General features: G+C 44.3%; 1 protein-coding gene across 11 annotated transcripts in view; it reads left to right on the top strand.

The window, feature by feature from the left end:
• Arhgef33 (Rho guanine nucleotide exchange factor 33) overlaps positions 1-25,365 on the top strand; it is a 112,481-nt gene that overhangs the window by 55,473 nt on the left and 31,643 nt on the right. For 2 of the 11 annotated variants that reach the window (XM_021185994.3, XM_029471634.2), the window contains 6 exons: positions 648-731; positions 2,922-3,070; positions 3,926-4,090; positions 5,672-6,488; positions 13,782-13,921; positions 20,618-22,905. In XM_021185994.3, coding sequence (XP_021041653.1) covers positions 648-731; positions 2,922-3,070; positions 3,926-4,090; positions 5,672-6,488; positions 13,782-13,921; positions 20,618-20,747 — 1,485 coding nt within the window. In that variant the 3' untranslated portion in view covers positions 20,748-22,905. Of the gene's footprint in view, positions 1-647; positions 732-2,921; positions 3,071-3,925; positions 4,091-5,671; positions 6,489-13,781; positions 13,922-16,727; positions 18,754-18,780; positions 18,856-20,017; positions 20,357-20,610; positions 22,906-25,365 lie in introns of those variants that run through there. The other 9 variants (XM_029471638.2, XM_029471635.2, XM_029471636.1 and 6 more) reach the window with 9 other exon arrangements.

Here is a 25,365-nt window from a genome sequence, read left to right as displayed (position 1 = left end):
GATCCACTACACTAAACTACAGACAAAGCCAACAGGAGTCCCAGAGTTCTCCAGCATGCAGCTTAGGTGCTGTGTGTGTTGTTTTCAGGCTCAGAATCCAAATCATCCTTTGTCGAGCTAGAAGACTGCAAAGTGCCTCTATCCTGTTCCATTTCAGCATGGCCACTTCAGCAGTGTGTTAGGTGGCTGATATGCACGTCTACATGTGCATGGCGTTCATTTAAGCCAGCAAGAAAATAAAGGTCAGATGTCCCCACCCTGGAAGGGCTCTCGTTCACTCTCAGAGCCTATTAGTAGATGACTTGCTAGAAAACCTTAATGCATTAATTTAAGTACAGCTTGCTGAGTGCCTACTTCTGTCTAGCATTCCGTGTAGAAGGGCTGGGGAAGGAAGGGAGAGTTTTGAAACTTGGATCAATTATGTATGTATATATGTATGTATGTATGTATGTATGTATGTATGTATGTATGTAATGTTCTCGTTGTCCCTTTGGGTGTGTCCCTGAGCATGTGGCCTCTCCAGTGAGTGATCCAAACCTCGTGACCCTCTCTGGTGGGCATTTGCTCTCCGGCGGGTGGAATCTCTGATGTTCTATCTGCAGAGCTGACGGGACTTTGAAGAGTGACTGCTTGTTTCTCTTATGCAGGGTGATGAAGAGATTAAGTCGGATATCTACACCCTGTTTTTCCACATAGTACAGCGTATCCCCGAATATCTGATACATCTGCAGGTGAGCCTGACTGGACAAGCCAACAGTCTACACACTGAACTAGTATTTATGGCTTCCAATAATAAATATTGTAAAGGTGCAAGGACTCATTAATATTTCTAAGAAGTATTCACATGACTTAGGTTGCTATGGTTACAGCGCATCACACCACACACTATGGAGAACGAGCTAAAAAACCTATTCTTGAAATTTTTGTTTTATGGTACTTGTCTTTGACGTTCCATCTTCCCTCCAGCTTACCAGCAATCTCCACTTTGGGGGTCTAGAATCTTTTATAAGCACTCTTGGTAGCATCTAAGTACCTAATTCAGTCTCCTCCTCTTCAGTTCTACAACCATCTGAATGTCACCTCTGGCCGCTCAATTTCTGTTTACCTGCCCACTCAACTACTATCCTGATGGCTTCAGCTTGGCTTGGGTCCAGGGTTCCCTCATACAGTGCTCATACTTTATGTCTCAGTAAAGCCACGAGGAGCAGACGAACAAATTCTCAATGTAACTTTCTATGGAGCTTGTAGACCTGTTAGAAGACGTGGAAGTGAGAGTCCAACGCCTTCTTTCTGGAGGTCTCTTCCTCCTGCTACCCAGCTGTGCAGGTTTAAGGGTTGACTGAACTTAAGTAGCTCGGTGCCGAGTCTTAGAAAGGCTGTGATGAACCTCAGCTAGAACAGGCCAGAGTCAGTGTGGAGCTCTCCCCCTGGATAGAGCTTCAGCTCCCAAAATGTTTTCTCACAGTAGTTATCTTATGGATCCTTTCAACAGTTTCACAAAACAGGTGTTGTGGTTGCTGTTTGTCATAAGGACACAGAAGACCAAAGAGGACTCAGTACTGTGTTCACAACAGCACACCTAGTAGCCAAAAACCTTGGTCTGAAGGCCAGGCTTTGCAGACACCAGGCCTGCCACTATCTCGTTGACACTCAATTCTTCTGTCACTTATTAGACCTAAAGGAGATCACTGAGCTCCATGTCTCAGTGTCCTTCCTTATTATATAGAGGTCATTTCTATACCCACCTGGGTTGTGATAAAAATTAAATAAGATGATGAATATAAAAGAGCTTAGCTCCTGTTAGTGGCAAGTGGTCAACAAATAAATAATATATTTTCACAATCAAAATCAAGTTAATATTCCACTGTAGCATATAAGATCATTTAAAAACAAAAAACAAACAAAAAAAAAAAAACAAAGAAAGCCGGGCGTGGTGGCGCACGCCTTTAATCCCAGCACTCGGGAGGCAGAGGCAGGCGGATTTCTGAGTTCGAGGCCAGCCTGGTCTACAAAGTGAGTTCCAGGACAGCCAGGGCTATACAGAAAAACCCTGTCTCAAAAAAACAAAAACAAAAACAAAAACAAAACAAAAAAAAAAGATCATTTATTCCCTTGTGTACTACTATAACAAAATGCCTGAGGCTGGGTTTTTTTTTTTTTTAAGGGAGGTTTATTTTGGATCACAGTTTTGAAGGCCCCAAAGCATGGTGCTAGCATTGGTTCCTGGTGACCCTCCTCGTGGTAAATGCAGTAGTAGCAAAGATAATAGTGACTGGTCACACCATCTGAAAAAGAAGTAATGGGGCGGTACCCAGGCTTACTTTCCTGTGACTATTTTTTTTTTCCTCATCAGAACCCACTCTATTAAACCAGTATTAATTCCTTCATGAGGATGGTCAGCCCCCAATCCCATTTCACTAGATCCCACCTCTTAAAGGTTCCATATCTTTAAAAAATCATTACACTGTAGATTAAGCTTCAGAACCTTTGGGAGATAAACCACATCTAAACCATAGCATCAGCTGATATGATAGGAGAGGCCACCATCTACCCCTACTCATCCCACAGGCTTACTCATGCCTGTCATTCTTACCATTGGTCTGACTCCTGTAAGTGTTGCTTATAGATAGATAATAATTGTTAGAATATGTCTGTTATATCATACATCTAATTATTGGGTCTTTCTAACTTTTCAAAATGGAATTACATTACATCACATTCAAGTAAGCTAGGACCGAATGACTTCTTTTGATGTGATGGCTGAGCTTCCAGCTGATTGGCTAGATGGTGGAGCATGTGTTTGAGCTAGTTGTTTCGATGGAAGGGCTACAGAACTCACAGTAGCTCAGAGCGGGGTTCAGAAGAGGTAAAGCAACTTCAGTCTAATCGTGTAACGCTGCTTCCTTCTCCCTTCCATCCAGAATGTTCTGAAGTTCACAGAGCAGGAGCACCCAGACTATTACCTCCTACTTGTGTGTGTTCAGCGCCTCCGAGTGTTTATCTCTCATTATACCCTGCTGTTTCAATGCAATGAAGATTTGCTTATTCAGAAACGGAAAAAGCTCAAAAAGTAAGGTTGTGACGGTGCCATACCTGACAGAGGTGCCTGAGAAGAGGGCACAGGCCATCACTTGTGTTGAGTGCTGGAGTGGAGTGAAGGGAGTTGGAAGGAAAGGGTGGGGATGGGAAGGCAAGGCTGGCCACAGGAGGGACACACCTATCACCCAGTGGAAATAACTTTACAAGAAAAGCACTTGGACTCCATTGCCCCCTCATAAGTTGTTTCCTTAACTCTCTAGGTCCAAGATTGCAATGTAATGGTCTGAATATAGTTTCCTGCATTAATGTAACAAACATTTATTGAACACCTGTTGACTGTTAGGTACTGTTCTACCCAGTGAATATACAATGACCTAAATAGCCATAAACCTGTCACATGGGACTTAGCTGTAGGGCTGGACAGTGGAGAGTGAGTTAGATGTTAATGAGTGGCAAGGATAAAAGTGTTGGGGTGGATGCGCCTGAGTAGATTTCACAGAATGTAGAAAAAGAGAGTAGGTGCCATCTGGACCTTGGGGAATAGAAGCAATCTACAGCACAGCTTCCTAATGACCTAGGTTTCCTTAAACATCCCAGCCTATCTGGAGACTATTGTCATTTCTCTAGAGGTTTTCAACTAGAAAGACAGCTATCTCCTAACCCAGTGCTTTCCTGACGGTGTCTCCCAGGCCCACCCTGGATCCTTAATCTCTTTTCAGCCAACTGCCAGCTATTATATAAGCAATCTGGCTTATAGAGGGCTGGGGACAGCGAGCCTTTCACAGAAAGCTTGATCTGAGAGACAAATCTATTTTTCTTGCATAATCTCTGTATTCACAGAGCCAGTCTTGCACTGTACAACCTGAGACTATTTCGATTCTCTTAGGTCATCTATGGCAAAGCTGTACAAAGGGCTGGCTTCCCAGTGTGCTAATGCTGGCCAAGATGCTTCCCCCAATGCAGGCCAGGAGGCTGTCCACGACAGTGGGGTCCACTCAGAAGAAATGCTCCAACCCTATCCTTCCTCTTCCAGTTCTGCCCCTGCTGTCATGTAAGTATCTGTTGCTATGGAAACATTAACATTATTGGCCTTGTAGCTGATTTGTATAGGTGAGCAAGCGGTCCTGGATTAGAAATGTGCTCTGCAGACCTCCACCTTCTCCCTTACCCCATTGTTTCCATATTAACAGCCAAGCAGTTGATCATCAAGGCGTTTGAGGATCCCAGAGAAAGACGAGGCAGATTTAGAAAGTGCTAACAGGTGGCTTCTGGGCAGTGGCGCATCCCTTTAATCTCCACACTTGGGAGGCAGAGGTAGGCCAGGTCTCTGAGTTCAAGGGCAGCCTGGACTACAGAGTGAGTCCCAAGGCAGCCAGAGCTACACAATAGAGTCCTTGTCTCAATTTTTTAAAAAAAGTACTAAGAGGTGGAAAGTAGAAATTCACTTTGAGTATTACTTCAACTCTTTAATTAGTGTGAAATGTTTATTCTCCTTCAAGTACAACAGATAGTGGGGGAAAGATATACATTATACCCAGGCCAAACTTTGGCTGTTATTACACTCTTCCAGAATAAAGAGTACTGATGTAAAGTCACTTTATTTTCTTCACATCTGTAAACTTAAAGTCCTAAGTTCCATTCTAAGATCTGTCTTACAGTGCCTTAAAATATTGTTAGTATTCACATGTGCATCCATATGTAATTCTGGCGGAATTAAAATATAAATAAGAATAACCACTTTGGTCAGTGTGCAGTAGCTCATTGATATCTAGTAGGGAAGCAAGAACAAAAATCCTAAGTGATGGGTATCCTTCACTTTTTAAACTGTGTAAAAATTGTTATGTGCTCCCAGGCAACAAAACTACAAAACTGGGCAAATTCAGATAGGTTTTGCAACACATTATTTTGTGGGTCGTTTGAGATGACGGTCAAGACGCTTTACAGCCACAAACTTTAAAAACCTTTATTATAGAAATATAAATTTTACACATGAGTTTATCCACTATATCATCATCCAGAGTTCAACAGTTTATTCAGGAACACAATTGTTTACATGTGAAGATCTAGGAGTTGTAGCAAGTTCATTTTCTGGTATTCTGTATGACTCTGTCACAGCAAGACAGGGAGATAAATTGAAAAGACATGCCTCGGGACAGTGCCTGGTGGCAGGAAGGTTCAGAGCTTCCACCAGGCCCCAGCAATAGTGACAGCCTTTGTCTGCCTGCCATGTGATGTCTCAGTGACTGAGCTTGGAAGCTGAGACTTTCCAGGCCACTGCTTTTTTTTTTTTTTTAAATATGTATGTATGTATGTATCTATCTATCTATCTATCTAGATATCTATAAGTACACTGGAAAGAGGGCATCAGATCTCATTACAGATGGTTGTGAGCCACCATGTGGTTGCTGGGATTTGAACTCAGGACCTCTGGAAGAGCAAGTCAGTGCTCTTAACCGCTGAGCCATCTCTCCAGTCACTTGAGAAAGCCCTCTTAGTCAGTTTGTGGAGCTTTTTAGGTGACCCACGAAGGTGCCTGGGAGATGAAGAGAGAAGCCGGCCGGCCTTTGGCCGACTGCTCGACGAGAGCTCAGCACTATTTGATAGTCTCTCTTGTGCCCTTTCCCCTTTAAAGACATCTGATGGCCCCGGCAAAGAAAGGCCAGCAGCAGCAGAGCCTCATGGAGAGCATGCAGCCCGGGAAGCCTGGAGACTGGGAGCTGGAGGGCAGAAAGCACGAGCGGCCGGAGAGCCTGCTGGCGCCGGCTCAGTTCTGCGCGGCCGAGCAGGACGTGAAGGCGCTCGCCGGGCCTCTGCAGGCCATCCCGGAGATGGACTTCGAGCCGTCCTCCGCCGAGCCGCTAGGCAACGTGGAGCGCTCGCTGCGCGGTCCGCCCGAGCTCCTGCCCGACGCGCGCGGCTTCGTGCCCGCCGGCTACGAGGAGTTCGAGTACGGCGGCGAGATCTTCGCGCTGCCCGCGCCCTACGACGAGGAGCCCTTCCAGGCGCCGGCGCTCTTCGACAACTGCTCGCCTGCCTCCTCCGAGTCCAGCCTGGACATCTGCTTCCTGCGGCCCGTCAGCTTCGCCATGGAGGCCGAGAGGCCGGAGCACGCGCTGCAGCCGCTGCCCAAGAGCGCCACGTCGCCGGCGAGCAGCAGCGGCGCCTACAAGCTGGAGGCCGCGCAGGCGCAGGCGCAGGCGCACGGCAAGGCCAAGCCTCTGAGCCGCTCGCTCAAGGAGTTCCCGCGCACGCCGCCCGCCGAGGGCGTGGCCCCGCGCCTCTACAGCACGCGCAGCAGCAGCGGCGGCCGCGCGCCGCTCAAGGTCGAGCGCGCTCCCGCCCCGCACGGCCCAGCCGCCGCCGCCGCCGCCTCCCGCGGGGCGCCGCGGACCTTCTTCCCCCAACAGAGGTCCCAAAGCGAAAAACAGACCTATTTGGAAGTAAGGAGGGTAAAGTAAAACCCAGCCGACGCCCGCCTCGGCGCCCCGGGGCCTAGATCTCAGGGCCAGCCCCGGTTCCCTCGGCGGGGAGGGGGCGGGCAGAGGCGGAGCCAGCACACGCGTGGTTACAGGCTGTGGCCCTGGTGGCCTTCGAAGGCGAGTGGGCAGGGTGGCTATCATGCCGAGAGCATGAAGGCAGAGAGGGCGAGCAGGGACCCAGACGCACACAAAGAGTATGAATCAAGGAGTGAACGAATTTTTCCTTCCTACGGGCTGCAGGCCTGCCCGGTGCACTTCCTGGCTTAAATGTACAAAACCTGAGCGAGCACCAGTGTGCCAGCCACTCCCAGTATCTAGGGAGGACGCAGGTTGCCCTGTCCCAGTATAGACTTCGAAGTTTGTTGCAAAGTGAATTCATTTTCCCTTGCTTTCTTAGAAAAGGCTGCCTTGACTCAAACACGCCTTTAGCTTCAACGAATGTTGAAGCATTTTGATATCTGACCTTGGTGTCTTCGAGCCTTGGGATATTTAAATGTATGTTCCAATGCTAACCACGAAGAGGCAGGTTCATGGGCAGACACACAAGTTTTCAATGTGACAGAAACAAGTGACTAAGCATATTGACAAGATAGCACTTAGCTATGCCACCACCCTTTCGTGCCACTCATCATCAAGAGAGTGGGTTAGATTGACGGTCACAGACCCATTTGATTTCCAGCGAACACAGTGTTTGTGTACCAGGCCCTCTGTGCTGATTGCCGGAGCTTCAGAAGTCAACAGTGCAGAATGTCCCACAAGACTTAGCACACAGAATTACGACGTTCTGGGGGCTTGCAGGATGGATAGCTCACTGTAGCTGTCTTCAAACGCACCAGAAGAGGGTATCAGATCTCATTATGGGTGGTTGTGAGCCACCATGTGGTTGCTGGGATTTGAACTCAGTACCTTTGGGTTGATGAGGCTACAGAATGCCCTCTAAGTACACCGAATATCTGAATTAGATTTTAAAAAGTGCGTAGAAGCTATTGGGGGCAGGGTGAAAAGCAAGGTAGCAAAGCTTTAAAGAAAGGACACTTGGGCATAGAACAACTAGGAATGCTTTTTCTTTGGCCTAATGAAAGGTGGAAAGAAGGGAGTGCAGTGGATCATGGCAAGCCTGGAGTTTACTGCCCACCTGAATTCTAGGAGTTAAACCAGCAGAGGGAACGAACACCCAGTATTGTGGTCTAGTGAAGCCGCTGACAGTGTTCAGGATTGAGTTTTTTGGTTTTTTTGTTTTTTGTTTTTTGTTTTTTTTTTTTGGACTCTGGTTTCTTATCTCCAAACTGTAAAAATTCTATCGGGCAAAATTTCTGAGACAAATCCATCTTAGATAATCTTGAAAGTTCATTAAGAGGGCAGTAGAAGGGAATTAAAAATGCCTGTTTACCGGAGATAGGCAGAGGCATACACCAAAATCTTTCAAGTAGTGTACTCAGCTATAAAGAATGCTTTTATTTTACATGTTCATAAAATATGTGAGTTTTTTTTTTTTTTTTTTTTTTTGCCCTAGCTCATGTGAAATTTTTACAATTGTGAAACTCCTGAAATTGCCAGGAGAAAAACACAGAAATAACAAATATTGTATCTGAGAAGCAAACAATAAATATATTTGTGACTATTTGCTGGACATACCTCTAATCAATAACAAAATTCCAGCACTCCCTAACATGGGAAGACACAGGTCAGACCAAGAAGAGACTCCAAGGAAGAATCATGCAGAGTATAGGGGAGAAGGCCCTGAGTGTGGATATACATGTTTGTGCATGTGTATGTAACACAAGCATGTTTGAGTGCATCTGTGTTTAAGGTGGGGATATGGTTGGAGCTTCAGCTGCAGACGATAAATCTGTAAAGCTGTATCCTGAGCAAAGCCATCCGTCTCCTTCAAATCCACTCTACACGCCCCACCTGTGGCCAGAAAAGCCTCATGAAGCCAGTTTTTAGTGTCTTTATTGAGAGTCAAGAGAGAAGAGAGTATGTTTTCCTGCAAGGGGACATCTGATTGGGCAGTAGGAACTCTCCTTTCTTACCCAGGCTCTGCTGTCAAACAGCTCCTGCTTTTAGACAATTTGAGTGGCATCTCTGTGCTTGCAGTTTTCTTATCTAGGCAGATAAGATACTTAGGGGGCTAGGGAGATGGCTCAGTGTTGAAGAGCACTCGTTGCTCTTCCAGAGGACCCAGGTTCAATTCCTAGCACCCACGTGGAAGTTCCTAACTTTCTATGACTCCAGTTGCAGGGGATCTGACATGTCTTTAGGTCTCCCCCAGCATTAGACACGCGCGTGGTACCAAACATCCCACAAAGGACAGGAGAGAGCCAACTCCTCAAAGATTGTCTCTGACTTCCTCAAAGCCTGAACTCATACACATGTGGTCAAAAACCAGTAACATTGGGGCTAGTGATGGCTCACAGATAAAGTAACTTGCCACCCTGCTTGAGAACATGCCATTTGACCCCCACCCAGAATGTACATGTGGAAGGAGAACTGAATCTTGCAAGTTGTCCTCTGATCTCTATATGTGCCCTGGCATGTGTGAACCCATCCCTTCATCCCAAATAATAAATTTGTGATCATAACTTTTAAAAAGTGTAGATCATATCTACCTCACAGGGTTATGAAGATCCAGCCAAGTAAGATAGTCTGAGAGCATAGTGTGTAAAGTATGAAGTGCTATTCTGATGAACGATACCAAGACCAGAGTTCACAGACAGATTTTCCTCAAACCATTCATGGTTTTCCTGAATGAAGGATTTGGTGTTGAGTTAAAGATCACTTTAATGGAGGTCCAGAGTTGACAGGAGGCAAAATCAAGCCCAAGCATTCTCTGAAGCTCTCTCCCAAATTCTGAGTCTGGGATGTCCTGTGTCCAGCAGGTGTTCTGGCCAGCAGAATGGCTTTGCCTTCCTTCCTTTAGAGACCTCCCATAATGTGGTCCTGGAGGCAGTAGTGGATGCATGAATCTAATATTTTATAATTTTATAAACCCAGAATCTGTACCACTGAATCAGAAACGACTGTTTAGGAGCCATAGGCATTTGATAGAGACAGGAAGTGGATCGGGCAGAAGCCAGTCTGAAGCTCCTGGCTTTCGTATCTAAGTATGCATAACAATTATGTATACACCAGAGACGCCTGCTCTAGAGACTCGAGAATGGGGCTTAAGAATCCATAGGTAAAAGCAAGTGTAGAGGGTCCTAGGGTGCCAGGAGTGTGCTTGGAGAAACACTACACTAAACCACTAGGGCGCTGGTCTCCATGGTTTAGTTAGGAATCTTAGTGGCATCTCAGAGACTTTTTAGGTTGGCTGCTACAACCCCAGGTAAAAGTCTCAAAGTCAGATCTAGATGTTTCCTAGAAAACCTTTCTAGGAAAACCCATGCTTTGCTCCTCACAAGCACTCAGCCACCCAGCTGGACTGGCAGGGCACTGGTGATGTGTTTTCTGTCTTGACTTAGGCTGTCTTAGTAGGGTTTTACTGCTGTGAACAGACACCATGACCAAGGCAACTCTTATAAGGACAACATTTAATTGGGGCTGGCTTACAGGTTCAGAGGTTCAGTCCATTACCATCAAGGCAGGAACATGACAGCATCCAGGCAGGCATGGTGCAGTACATCTTCATCTGAAGGCTGCTAGCAGAACACTGGCTTCCAGGCAGCTAGGACGAGGGTCTTATACCACACCCACAGTGACACACCTACTCCAACAGGTCCACACCTTCTAATAGTGCCACTCCCTGGGCTGAGCATATACAAACCATCACATTCCACTCCCTGGCCCCCATAGGCTTGTTCAAATGTATGAGTCCATGGGGGCCATACCTAAAACTTGCACAATGCAAAATACATTTAGTTCAACTTCCAAAGTCCCCATAGACTATAGCAGTCTCAACAATGTTAAAAATCCAAAGTCTCTTCTGACATTCATCCAATAACTTAACTGTAATCCCCAAAGCAAGACAGGAAACCATATGGGCAAACTTCAAATTCTGCATCTCCATGTGTGATTTCAAGGCAGTCTCAGATCTCCAACTCCATTTTCGTCTTTGTTAACTACAGCACACTTCTTTCTCCTGGGCTGGTTCCACTCCCCGTTAGCAGCTTTCCCCAGCAGATAGGCTCTGGCATCTTGAACATCTTAGGGCCTCCAAGGCAACTTCAATGTTAGAGCTGTTTGTTTCACATGATCTTCTGGGCTCCTCCTAAGGGATGGTATCACTTCTCCAGCTCTGCCCTCTGGAGCACTCTAAGCTCAGGTTGATCCACTCCACTGCCACTGCTGTTCTTGGTGATCATCCTATGGTACTGGCATCTCCAATACACTGGGGTCTTCTGCTGCAACTAGGCTTTACCAATAGCCTCTCATAGGCTGTCTTCATGGTGCCAAAAGACTCAACTCCTTTGCATGACCCCTTCAGTCCTGGGCCATCAACTAAAACCAAGGCTGCACCTTCACCAATGGTTGTCCATGGCCTCTATGGCGCCAAGCCTCAACTTCTCTTCATGACCCCTTCATGCCTTCAAAACCAGTACCACCCGGGTAACTCTTACATATTACCAAGTACAGCTGTAGCATAAGGTACAAACTTGGCTATCTCTGGAACACAGCTTCTTTGTGCTCTCAGAAAACACTTCCCACAAGATTTCACCTCAGTGATGCTGGTCTCTTCTTAATCAACACTAATTTCTTAGCTCCAGCTAACCAGCATCAATTGTCCCAGTAGTCGCTTCTATTTTGGACTCTAAAGCCAGAGCCACGTGGCCAAAGCTGCCAAGTTCTGCTGCTTGCTGGAGCTGGAACATGGCCCTGTGTTGTATTACATCATCACCAGGCTTTCTGTTTCTAACTCCTTCGCTGCCTAAGTTTGGCTGTCCTGGAACTTGCTCTGTAGCGGACTCTGAACTCAGAGATTTATGTGCATGTCTCCTAAACACTGGGATTAAAGGTGTGGTCTACCAAGCCTGGATTTAATTTTTTCTTCACCTAGAACTTTCTCTGTTCTAGGCTGGCCTTAAACTCAGAGATCTGCTTGTCTTTTCCTTCTGGGATTAAAGGCGTGTACTACCATGCCCGGACCTAAATTTAGCTGGGCGGGATCTTGCCCAGGTCAGCACTCCCTTAGTTCAATTTAATATCCTTGAACACAGACAGGATTCAGCTCCATTTCACTTCTTGGTGCCCCCTTAATGCTATATATTATATAATTTTCTAAGCTTGCTATGCTTGTTCAAAATGCTCTTCATGACAAAGTCTCTGCTGGGCTTTTTTGAGATTTTCTTTGTCAGTGTAATTAATATAAATCTCTTTACCTTAGCGTCAGGTAGATTCTTCAGATAAGGACAAAAAGCAGCCACATTCTTCAACTGTATACCACAAAAATAGTCTGTACATCATGTTCTGAAATTCTTCTCTGAAACCTCTTGGGCCAGGTCTGCACAGTTCAAACACTCCCAGCAACAAAGTCTTCCATATTCCTACCAGGATGGCTCATTAAGCCCCATTTAAAGCATTCCAGTGCTTTCCGAATCCCAAATCCCCAAATTCACATTCTTCCAAACAAAAGCATGGTCAGACCTATCATAGCAATACCCCATTCCTGGTACCAACTTCTGTCTTAGTTAGGGTTTTACTGCTGTGAACAGACACCATGACCAAGGCAACTCTTATAAGGACAACATTTAATTAGAGCTGACTTACAGGTTCAGAGTATCAGTCCATTGTCATTAAGGTGGGAGTATGGCAACATCCAGGCAGGCATGGTGCAGGAGGAGCTGAGAGTTCTACCTCTTCATCTGAAGGCTGCTAGCAGAATACTGGCTTCCAGGCAGCTAGGATGAGGATCTTAAAGCCCACACCCACAGTGACACACCTACTCCAACAGGTCCACACCTTCTAACAGTGCCACTCCCTAGGCTGAGCATATACAAATTATAATATTGGGCTACTCAAAATTAAGCAGCGGTTTTTAGATTGTTTTGAATCACAGTCACCTCAACATAAATATTCTGTTCATGTAGGATATAAATTTTTGTACATACCTAACACATTTGTATATGTGCACATGATAATACATCTCACATTTGAAAATAAACAAGTGTACAAAAAGTTATCTTTATTTTTAATTGTACTTTAAATAGGGATTGAACTATATAAGTAGCTTGAAAGCAAATTCATAATTTAGATACACGAGTTGGTATTTCTCAACAATTCTGACCTCTAACCCCATAAAATACAGAATTATGAATACAACTTTAAAATTATGGTTACATTGTTGCACATCCTAATTGATCTCTGTTTCCCTCAAAAGTGAAACAACAACAGTAACAAAACCCCTTCATATTAAGTTTTCTTATTTTGTAGGAAGAGGAACATATCCACCAATGCCAGGGGTCAAGGGTTGGCTTATTCAGCAAGACACAGTTGATATCAGAGCAAAGTTCATTTTCTATATTTATGGGAGCTATAGAGGTGGCTCAGTGGTTAAGAGCACTAGCTGCTCTTCCAAAGGACCCAGGATCAATTCTTAGTATGTACCTGGTGGCTCACTCCATTTCTGGGAGATCCAGTGGTACATAGACATAGAAACAGGTGAAATACCCATACGCATTTAAAGAGGAAGGAAGAAAAGGAAAGGAAAGGAAAAGGAAAAGGAAAAGGAAAAGGAAAAGGACATTCATTGTTATTCTGTGTGCCATGGCAAGCATGTTGAGGTCAGAAAATGTACTGGTTAATCCTTTATCAGCTTAATAGGAACTAGAGTTATCTGGGAAGAAAAACTTAAACTGAGAACATGCCTCCATTTGGTGGCTGTAGCCAGGCCTGGAGGGGCATTTTCCTGATTACTAATGGATAGAGGAGGACCCAGTCCCAGGACCCAGGGTGTGTGTGTGTGTGTGTGTGTGGGAGCAGAGGGGTGCTGTCCCAGCAGGTGATCTAAGTCAATCTGGGCAAACCTAGAAGAGCAGGCCAGTGAGTAGCATTTCTCCATGGTTCTGCCCTGAGTTCCAGCCCTGCCTTCCCTCAGTGCTTGACTGTGACCTGGAATCTTTCCCAAGTGGCTTTAGGGCCACATCCTTTATTTATCACAGCAATAGAAAGCAAAGGAGGACAGAGGGCAGCTTGTGGGGCCAGCTCTCTCCTGCCACAGGTGGTCTTGGGAGTAGGGGAGGCAGGTGGCAAAGCTGAAGGACCAGCCCACAGCCAGGGCAGATTTTTATAGAAAAGAGGAAAAAAACACTCCTTTTTTTGTGTTTTCAGGAGATGCACCTAGAGGACGCCACTCGATTCTGTCCAAAGGAAGAGAGAGAGAGTGAACAGACCTCTTTCAGCGACCAAAATCCTAGGCAAGACCAGAAAGGGGGCTTCCGCAGCTCATTCCGCAAGCTCTTTAAAAAGAAGTGAGTAGCCCTTAGAGAAAACACTGTTGTAACTCATTTCCCTCTGACAGAAACCTGAGGTTTTAACAGTAGTGATTACTAAGTAGCCCGTCATACACAACTGTTTTAAATTTAGTGTTTGTATTCAATTTCTGAACAGAAACAAACTCAGCTCCCCTGCCACTTCTTAAAATCCTTCCTCCTCATTTTTAATGATGCTTTGAGAGGAGTGAACAGAGGGGCTATCCTGGCAGATGGGTTGAGAGGGGCATGATCCTCCCTGGGTGGGGCATCTTCCACCTGTGGCGAGTGTTCTGCAGACACTGAGGCACTTCTGCCCTCATAGGCCTCATTATCCATGTTCTTAGAAATGGGTGTTGATAACTCTGTAAGGCTTTCCCAGAATGAATGGGTTTTGCTCAGGTCCTATTGAAGACTTTCAGAGTGTCCATATTAGATAGGAAACAAAAGACGCTCCTTCCTTATTCTTTCTAATTCTTATTGTTGCATGAAGCATTATTACTGCAGGCATTTTGGGCTAGTGCCATGTTGCAGATTGGGAGATAGGGCCAGGCCCAGTAAGGGAGATGTGACCTCCAAGTGATGCAGCAGTCCAACCTTTGCCTGCCTAGGTGGCTGCTGTCTCCACTATCACTGGTCCTCCAGCCTTCCTTCCTCTCCCTCAGGGAGATCTGCTCGCTATTTACTTCCTCTTATTAGACATCATTTTAAGTAGTTTTAAACCTCAAGTTTATTTTTTAAATATTACAAAAACTAAATGAAGGTATTATTGTTGCCTTTGGAAACTTACTGGGAAATCACTTTCTCCTTGAAGGTAGAGTTACTGGTTGATTTAGATACTGGTCTTGATAGAGGAAGTGGGGGAAAGCCTACAGCTGGCTTTCTTTCTTTCTTCTTCTTCTTCTTCTTCTTCTTCTTTTTAATGATCTGTCTAGTTCTCCTGCATTGGGAGGGTGATGTTGTGATGTTGAGATTAGTGGGTATCTGATTGTTGGTCCTTGCCTGTTGTTACTAGAAGGAGGAGGAAGAGGAAAGAAGAGCATCGTTTCTACAGTTAACCACAGCCCTACAGTCTCCTTCCATGCAGTTAACCACAGCCCTACAGTCTCCTTCCAGTTTGGCTAGGCAGCCTAATGCATACATGACTGTTGCTGGACCCTCAAGCCACGTTATGTAGGGGTCGAGGCTTAAGAACTGTTTTATTCCTCTCAGGGTTATGGATATAGTTTTTTCCCTGGTCTATAACTGCTTATGACATGACCAGGAAGAAGTAGACAACTTGCCAGTCTGAACTTGGGATGTAGGTTCTGAATCCTTTGAAGAACTCCAAACCCCTAAGGACGCATACTGCTTGAGTCTGTTGGATAATTTTTAAGTCATAAGAGTCCCCAAAGAAACAATTGTTTGTCACCTACTACCATTTATAATGACTGATTACTAGCTGTTGGGAAATAATCGGCAACAGATCTACCATTGATTCCTTTACAAATTCCTGATTATCAAAGAGATGTTTAAAAAAAGAAAGCCCCATCAGCCATAGAAGGCACAGGGAAGAGATTTGCCCCTTTATACCCAGGGGCAGCATTAGCCAAAGTGAGGAGGAAGAGGAGGGATACCCTAAAAATGCACCTGCCTGGAACTGGGGGACTCAGGGGAGAGTGAGTGGGTTGTCTGCAATAGGAGCTAGATGATCCTAGTGGGGCTCTTGGAGAAGCACCCCCACACTGGGTGGGGGATGGTCCAAGAAATGAAAGTCTTTCATAGTATGTAGATTTGCTTTATTTATACTTTGACTTTTTTGTAGCTCAGTCTGAACAGTCACTTAGTTATATTGCCCAAAACAAGACACAAATGTGCTGTTGAACCTGTAATTTGAAATGTTGTAGAAGGCCAGGTTTTAATCTTTCTCTAGCCCCCTGCCCCCACAGACCTTGGTATAGTGTGGATGGCTTGCTGTAGCCAGGCTCATGCTCTCCAGGCTCATGCTGCTTAGTTGCCTTTCAGTCCTCTGGCAATGTTGGACACGTTTCTTAGGGAAGAGGTCACTGGATTCTCGTCGTTCTTTTTTAGCTCAGCCTGCATTAGTCACCTCACTATCAACAGTAATGGCACTGTCCTTTGTATTTGGAGTGGGAAGTATTTCCTGAGTGGAGGTGAAGGAGGAGCCACTGAGACAGGTTTTCCTGGCTTCCAAGATCTGGTCTAGAACAGTCAGCACCATGCAGGTGGTCTCAGTACAGCTTTGTGCTTAGGGAGTCTTTGGGGAGTGGCAAGGGCTAAAGAAGCAAGTTAAATAGCCTCTTCCTGCACTTTCATCTGAAGGCAATGGAAAGTCTATTAAGGACCACACTCATGTATGGCTTTACAGAGAGAAGGGCCTGTGCTCCTAACTCAGATGTGAATACACCATTCTTGTATGTGTGCACAATTCCAGACATGCATATAGGATCGAGAATGACATAGTCCTGGCCATTGCACAGAGACTTGCACTCTGAACCCAGGAATGCATAGGAGGAAAGATAAACTATCCCTTCTAGAGGAATCTGTATGGAGACTATTAAAGACTTAAATCTAGATTATTGTAAAAGATGAAGTACAGGTAGAAAAATGTCAAACCATTTTGTGTCAGGAAGTCAGTTGGCAGCAAGCCGGTGACCTTAAGTAGCTAACCCTGGGTACTGGAATCACTCCGGAGCCTGGCCTCCCAGGAAAGCCACCCGTGTGATGCTTGGGGCTTGCTGCTTCCCTCCCCCGTAGTCCTCCGAGGTGTGGTCCTCTCTACACTGACACGCTTTTTGTTCCATAGGGGCTTGTTTGGCTGGTGGCCCCACACACCCAGAGTGCTGCTTCGGGATGAAGCTAGGCATGGAACCAGATGCAGCAGGAAACCCGAGAAAGGGTTCTCTTCCCTGTGAGCGGGGAGGGCCGAATGCTCATGCCCACAAGGATTCAAAAGGCAGAGTCGAGTTGACATCATAAAATATATTCTGAAAAAGTGCCCACGATATTTCAGGAAAAGGGTAACCCTTTTATTGTTTCTATCTCAGGCACATTTGCCCTGGGTAGATACCAGGAAAGCGCTGGTCAGAGTGAAGTCTCCTAACTTACAATCTGAGAATGTTAAATGACTTTACACATTTTACATGTGACTCTTAGATGCTAGGGACAGACCTGATAGTAAAGACCCTTGCTTGTCTGAATCCTCACTCCTCCTCCCTTAGAGAAAGGTGAAAGATAAATTATTCCCCTAGAAGAGTGTATATATGGACACTGTCAAAGTCTTAAATCCAGACTGGCATCAAAGCGGAGGCAAATGCTTTTGCATCTTTGTGTCTAACACTCATTATTGGGTGAGTGAGTACTCTGAGCTGTGCAGGATGGTGGGAAGAGACCTTGTCAAACAGGTGAGCAAGGGGCGGAGATGGAGCCTCCAGTTTTCAGCACTGATTTTGCGGGCAGTAGAAGATAAAGAGTACGGCCTCTGAATGCTGATTATATTTTTTCACCCTTTCTCTTCCTTTTTAGTGCTTTGCACTTTATATGATTATTTCTAGTCCAGCTGTCATACTCCTTCCACCAGGCATCAAGTCTATTTCATTCACACATGGGCAGGAGTACTTCTGAGCCATTGTCAGTGAGCCCTTTTTTGTTTGGTGTCTTCTCACAGTTTTTGTATATGCCTCCCTGTGGAACAGAAAGCAGAATTCTAAAAACCAGTTGGTTTTTTTATATTAATTTCCTCTACCTCCTAACACCCACCCCAAGCCCACTCTTCCTTCTACTACTTTGTAGTTCTGTCACATCTCATTTAGTTTTCCAATCCAAGAGGGGCTGCTGTAAGAGGATGAGAGATTTAGAGTACCACCAACTCGGATTGCTATCTAAGTGTCTTAGTGTTCTAGCTTCTGCCCAGCACAAACAAGTAGAAGAACTAGTTCCTGCCTATTTGGAGCTCATCGTTTAATGAAAGGGTAGCATAGCTGCAAGTTACAGTCCACAGCACGGATCAACAGGGTGCTGACTCATCAGCTGGGAACACTGTGGTTGGCTGACATTTTTTCACCATAGGACAGACACTTCTCCACCTTCTCTGATCCTTTTCATCTCAGTGCCCTACCTCCTTCAAGGAAGGGAGTTTTTGATATCTGAGAACCAGGTCTTTCTTAGTTGGAGATTCTGGGCACTTAATTAGACCTCCCTTTCCCACGCCAGTGTTTTCAGGGTTATCGGTTGCAAAATTGTACTTACTGACCTACCTACCCAGCTTGCAGTTTTCTTTTTTGCTGTCATTTGAAGGAAGGTTAGTAACAAGTGACAAGTCCATTCTGTTTTTGTTCATTTCCATTTCTGTCAAATGATTGGGTAACTGTGTATCAGAATATATTGGCAGCCATTATACCCTTCCCAGAGAGTTCTAGTCTGCCCTGTAGTATCTGCTTAGATGGTTCCTGCAGCCTGCCAAAATGATGTAGGGTGTTCAAAAGCCATTTGTGTGTTTTACAAAGAAAGGAAATAAAAAGAAAACACACTGTCTCTTTCTCCTAGATTCTGCAGGGGTTTTTTTTTCCCTACTTATTTACACCTTTGGAAGAGTCAGGTATACCTATAGTGTGTTGAGGATTATAAAAGTCAGCTAAAATTGTCTTTAAAAAGGTGAAAATGAGCTTGGAACCATTGCTACAGTAGAATTCTGTATTTTGAAAACAGCTAGCCACTAATTACTTAGTAATTAATATTCAGAAATGTAGACATTTGTACTGGAAACAAAGGAAAGATACATTTTGTAAGAAGAGCAGTTAAAAAAAAGTCTGAGCTGAGTTTGTGGAAACTAGACAGGGCGATTTTGGCATTTGTTTCAGAAATGGGAACTCAACTGGTGAAGATTTCTGTGGTCCTTGGGGCTGGTGGTGACATCAAAGCTTTCCCATTTCCAGGTAAACTCCCAACAGTTGCATGTGGGCACCTAAAAGTATGACATGTTGGGCTTTGGAGAGATCAGATGTAAGTGAGAGAGAAAATGTGAGGTGAAGGCTTTAATTGTAGACTAATGACTTTGTTGAGAAATTTTCATGAGGGAAAACAGTTGAGAATAGACAGCAGCAATTGAACCCCTGCTCCCTGCCCTAACCCAGAAGGAAGGGCTTCTAGGCCCCCACATAGCAGAAGACAGGGAAAGAACGAACGAATAGCCAGGATGTGACTTATTAACATTTAGGGCCCTACTGTGCCACGCAGGGATGATCTGAACTTGAGGGAGGCAGGAGTTCTGAGAGCTGAAAGCAAAGCGGGAGTTTGAGGGAAGTTGTGAGTCTGTTTATAGGGAGTTTAAGCCGATCCCTGAAAAGAGTTTACCCTACCCAGGTACTTTTTTTCATCTCATGAGTACCCAGATGTACTGAAGCTGAGAGAATACTTTTTCTCTGTGTGGATATAGTGGGAAAGTGCTCCTTTCTAACCAGAAGTAAAGGCATGCTAGGTAGCTATGGCCTCATTTCTGTTATCAAATGGAAAAATAAAAATATCTAGTTCATTTATCAGGTTTCCAGACATCTTTAGTGTTTCCATAGGGTCAGTGTTTTTACTTGAAGAATAGAAAAGGGTGTTTGAATTCTTCCCAGTAAACTCAGTAAATACAGATTCATAATTAATAGCAATAATTATTAACAATAAGGACTCGGGCTGGGGATACATTGCAGTAGAGCACTTGCCTTGCGTATGAGGGCCCAATGGTCAACCCCCTGGACCACCAAAATAGAACAAGATAAAGCACCCTCCCCCCCACACACAAAGTAAGCAACAGAAACCTCCCAAGACTAACAAGGACACAAAAGTAGTGCACCAATGACAGATAAAGAGCTTGGAGGCAAGTCACCCCGCACCTGTGTTTAGGAAAATCTCGCCTGATGCAGTGTATGGAGAAAGTGTTCACTTCAACAGGAGCCCCGGAGCATCGCTCTCTTACATCCTCAGTAGGACTCTGACACTGGTTCTTGCTCTCGGGCTACTTTTACTCATCCAAGCTCAAAGTTTAAACCAGTGAGAGGGCTTCAGTCTAGTTGTATGAGAGATTATTTCTAGAGAGCCTCCTCCCTCTAGGAACTTCTGACATGAACAGACTGGAGAAGGTACAGATCTGGAGTGGATTGCCTAACTTGTTTAACCAAGAGAAAGGAAGAATGCACCCTCGACTGGGCCCTCAAATGGACTGAGCTGACTATTGATTAGTCTTGGTTTCTTTGTGGTGGTTGAGACAACTGTACTGACGTCTGCATTCTACAAATGTAGCATATATGTGTGGTTGGTTTCAATAAACCTTTCCTTTAAAAATGAAAACAAGCAAAAGCAAGAGTTTGTAATGTAATGTCTAGATTAAGCAAGGGCCCCTGATACCCACTTTAATGTAAGGGCCTGGTAACCTGTGGAGTAGTTATTCCATTGAGCTCTATTCCTGCTACAGTGCTTGTCCATGGTAGCTTACACTGACATATGGAGTTGTCACCGTAGCCCCCATGCAGCACTAGAGAGAGATTCTGTATGTTCACTGCAAAGTTTAGATGCACATATCTTAAGTCTTGAAATCCAGGGGAGTAAAAAAGGATTCCAGATCTAGGAGACAACTGTTTTACAATTGCAAAACAATTTGGATACAATTAAAACCAAATCAACCTGTACTTTATCTGTGTGCTGAGATTTTAGGTCCAGTGGATCAGAATACAGGGAAAAAACTAATGAGAACCCCTCAATGGATCCTTCACCCACCAAACAAGATCTCTTCAGAAACCGACTTGCTCTTGCAAATGACCTTGACCAAGGAACAGCTGTGTAAACACACTTACAGTTGTATTGTCGAGTGGTAAGAGGAGGGTAAAAGCTTGTCTATATCTCTGCAGGAATATATATATATATATCAATGTATAAATCCCTAAGGAAGACTAATATAAACATTTACATATGAAATTAAATCAACATACAAGATACTGAAGAGATGAAGATTAGCCTATGGTTAAGACTTGGCTTTATGAACCTCAGGATTGGGAAAAGGGAAACGAAGACTTTCCACATCATTACAGGAAAAAGCATACTAAATTTGGAGGAAAATAAATGTTTGTAAGAACAAAAACTTGCACCTTGAAGTCATTCCCCAAGTATAATAATAATAATCGTGTTCAGTTTTAGCATGGATGTGAATTTTGTGCTTCCTAGGAATTTTAATGCATAGTTCATGAATTCATCCCACTGTGCTTAGACCAGAACACTCTATGTGAGGGTCCAATTGTGTTGCTTCATATCTTTCAGACCTCAAGGCAAAATATAATGTCTTGTAAGGCATAGGGTTAACAGAACCGAATTTTATGTGTACAAACCAGAGTTCTAAAGAATTTGTCCTTAAAAAATTACTTAGAAGCATCAAAACTTAAAAACATAATGCTCTCCAACTTGTTCTATGCTTATGGAAATCAGTAGAGGGAACAGGGGTGGGACCAAAGACAAAGAAATATGTTCCTTGTGTGGACTGTGTTGGGGACTGCAGCAGTCGCCGATCCAGTAGATCTCATGAGTGTGAGACCCACTCAAGCCCAGACAGACCAGGAGAGAAGGAGCACTGACTTAGCTCCACCCTCTTTCAAAGGCTTTGCACCCATGGTCTGGGACATGCCAGGCAAGTGCTCAGCCATCGAGTTACATCCCCAGCCCTGAAACCTTCCTTTAGTCTTGGCTGGAGCTGACCCCAGCACCAGTTCTCTAATGGTCACATTTATACAGTGATTACTACAAACACAGATCAGAGTGAAAACTCAGGAGTGTAATATGCAAGTCTCTGAGGGGCAACAGAATAGAAGCTTTTATAGCCCAAGTAGAGGACTAAGTCCTACTTGAGTGAGGCCTGCCTATCTCTGGAGTAATACAGTGTGCTCTTGAACCTAGACACGCTGCAGATGGCCATGCATCCTTTTCCTTGATTGACCCCAAACATCAGATTTATAATAGGAAGAAACAAAACAAAGAGGTTTAGACCACTTGACTCTGTGGTATGCAGTTGCCTAAAGACAGTATTAGTATTCACACTGGCTTCTGTAGAAATGCACTGCTGGATGCTTTTTTTTAAGTATTACAACTTTCTCTTTGTCCAGTGATTAATTGGGAACACATCTGTCAGCATACAATTAAATATGTGAAACATATAAAGGATTACTACAAATTTTTTGGAGTTTCAATATTTAAATATCAGCTAAGGTTTTCATTTCCTGGAATTTCATAGACCACTGAAATCAGATTTTTACCAGGCTAAAATTGTTCTGGGCAGTGATTAAAAGTACAATGCCAAATCAACCGGATGTGGAGAGTAAAACAAACTACAAACAAAAATAAGAATTCTCTTCCTTTCATAACCTGCTTGTCATCAAAACAGTAGGTTACTAGAAAGCTTTAAAATATTACACGTCTCTCGGGTTTTATTTTGACAGCACACCCTTTCTCTATCTGCAGACCACTATTGTATATTATTAAGCTAGTAGTAATGTGGCCAGTCTGGGTCCCTACTTCCTGATAACTGGATGCTGGATGAGTGCAGCTCTTCCTACCTACCTCTGAGCGCTCCTGCTTCCCAGATCCCTAGCACATCCACAATACCAAACACAGCTCTTGTCTACACTCAGATTCCCAAGTCCTCGCCATCACCGTTTGGGGTCACTCGCTCTAAGGACTTTAAGTTTTCTGACCGCGGTTCTGCATAAACGGATGCAACTAACCCGGGCTCTCCCCTGCCACTGAGCCCTGCCCTTCCAGCTCAGTCCTGCTTCACAGCCTTGCTCTGCCTCTTCCTGCTGAGCTGATCCTTAAGATCCACGTGAAGGCCTCATTTTTCTGAGATCCTGTGTGGTGTGACTACTTCATCTTTTGATATTTGTCTTACCTTCCAATTAAGACGGCAAGTCCTCTCAAGGGCAAGACTATGCTTTTTTTTTTCTTTTTCTTTTTTTTATGCTTCATAAATCACTTCCACTTTGCATATGGCCAAACTTCAGCACTGTCAGCTCAGTCTCTCACATTTCTTTTTAAGGAAAATGCCAACCAGAAAAGAAGATACAGACATCTTCAGAACCAATTAAAGATACCATGCCACTCTCACTGATACTAAAAAACTTCTCCAATGACAAGAGTAATAGGTTACTCTGTTTTCTTCTGGCGCATTCCATAATCTTTCTAGATAGCACTGTGAACTGAAAGGGGAGGTGGGGTCTTTAGTGACTTGTGATATTTGGCATAATGACGAGTTAGGGATGAAGTCAAGGTGAGACAGTTGCTCTACCTCTGGTCTCCAGCCCTCTGACCACTGGTGTCTGCAGGAAATGACCCGGGTGATAGGCAGAAAGAAGCTGCTTTACCAGAGATGCAGACTCTCCTGCTAGGAGGTCGCAGGAGTGACTTGCAGCCTTGACGAGTCTACATACAAGCCCATGCAAGGAGCATGTTATTTCTTGGAGTTCAGAATTGGACCATCTGAGAAAGGGATGTGTGGGTTACAGTGCTAAGGTTCTTTTGCTGGGCTATTTCATTTTGTAAGAGTTTAAGCTCATCTGAGATTGAAGCTAGATTGTTCGTGAAACTCCTGGAGTAGAATTCTGTGGTAGCTGATGGTTAACTCCTTTTCCACCTCGTCTTTCTTATGTCATCTCAGCGATGACACTGTGATTCCCGGATTCCCAGAACTGTCTTAGTCCTGTTAGAGTGGGGTGACTTTGGGCTTGGTCCACAGAGCTACATTTACATTTAGCTATGCTGAGATTTTGTATTCCTAAATTTGTCACCTATGTAATAAGCGGTTCACATTGAAATTTTATTAAAATACATTCATATGCATGGCAAGTATTCCTTATTAACTGGCAAATTGATTTTATATTCAAGAAAAAAAATCAATTGCAAGCCCTGATGACTAAATGTCTTAGACAACACAGGACAATAAAATTATCTAGTGTTTATACTAACTTTTTCACAAAACATTGCCATTAGTAAGTTTCTACAAGAGCCCAAAACAGCAATGCTTCCAGTAAAGTTGGGATTCCATGTCACACAGTGATTTAGAGACAGAAGTGGCTTTAGGACTTGTGGCTGCTGAGCATTCTGGGATTTGTGGTTTCCTTTGATGTCAGATTTACTTTTTTAAATGTTCAAACTTTTATCTAAGCCTTTCCCACAGTATCTTCCCTACCTCAGTTAGTGGTAATCGTCATTCGTGTTGCTCTGGCCTCAAGCCTTGAAGTTGGCTTTGACAGCTCTGGGTTTGTGTTTGTCAGGATGTTCGGGCTGTGGTGAAGTGGGCGTGGTCTGATACATTCCCGACTCAGCCTTTGCCCTGGCTTCCGTTCCGCTGCCCTAGTCCAAACCCTTTCTGTTGGCCTCGCCGCCCCCTGTGCTCTTACTTTAGTCCTTCCCCACACACAGTGAGTGTAAAGTGGATCTTGCCAATGCTTCAGCTCCAACCTAAGTCAGCGCTGCTCACCCTTGCTCATGCTGCAAGCCGTTAATATCATGTGCTGACTCGCAGCCACACAATTATTTTCGTTGCTACTTCCTAACTGTAGTTTTGCTACTGTTATGAATTGTAATGTAAATATCTGTGTTTTCCAGTAGTCTTAGGTGACCCTGTGAAAGGCCATTCAACTCCTCCCCAGAGCGGTGATGCCCAGGTTGAGGACGGGCTCTAAGAATGATGACAATGGTGTTTAAAGCTTTACGTGATCTTCAGTGATTAACTCCCAGTGGCACCTCTTTCTAGTCTATCCATATCCATTTCTCACCTACACTAGCAGCCTCTGTATTCTCATATATACCAAGTATGCCCCTGCCTCCGAACTATTGAACTGGCTCTTGCCTGAGCCACTTAGATGTCTCATTATTTCACCTCTTGGAAGGTTTGTGTACCTCTATGACGCTAACTAATCACTACAGTTAAATTCCACACTTCTACTCACCAGTCCTCTTTTCTCTTCATAGCAGTTACATTTGTTTTGTTTGTTTTCTCAAGACAGAGTTTCTCTGTGTAGCTCTGGCTGTCCTCCATAGACCAGGCTGGCCTTGTACTCAGAGATCTGCCTGCCTCTGCCTTTCAAGTGCTGGGATCAAAGGCTTGCATTACCACTGCCCTGTAGTTACATTTTTAATGTACAATATTCTACTTATAAAATATTGTCTACATATTTATACTAGCTCATAAATCCCATGAAATGGATTTTTCTTCATTCCTATGTTCTAACATCAGTTCTGTAAGACCAATATTTATTTGTGGTTGAATAGTCAAATGGGCTCTTATCAAATGCTTATAATTTAAGGTCACTCAAAACCAATCTGCATAGTGATAAACAGCACAGGAAGCCATACTGAATCAAATCATAGGATGTCAGGACAGCCAGCCAACCTCTTTAGAGTTTTCTAAAGCAGACTCA

This window comes from Mus caroli, unplaced genomic scaffold (genome assembly GCF_978045245.1).
Source record: "Mus caroli unplaced genomic scaffold, Mus_caroli_1 scaffold_18, whole genome shotgun sequence".
Lineage (NCBI taxonomy): Eukaryota > Metazoa > Chordata > Mammalia > Rodentia > Muridae > Mus > Mus caroli.
Note: the sequence above shows the minus strand (reverse complement) of the source record. Positions and strands in the feature narration are given on the sequence as shown.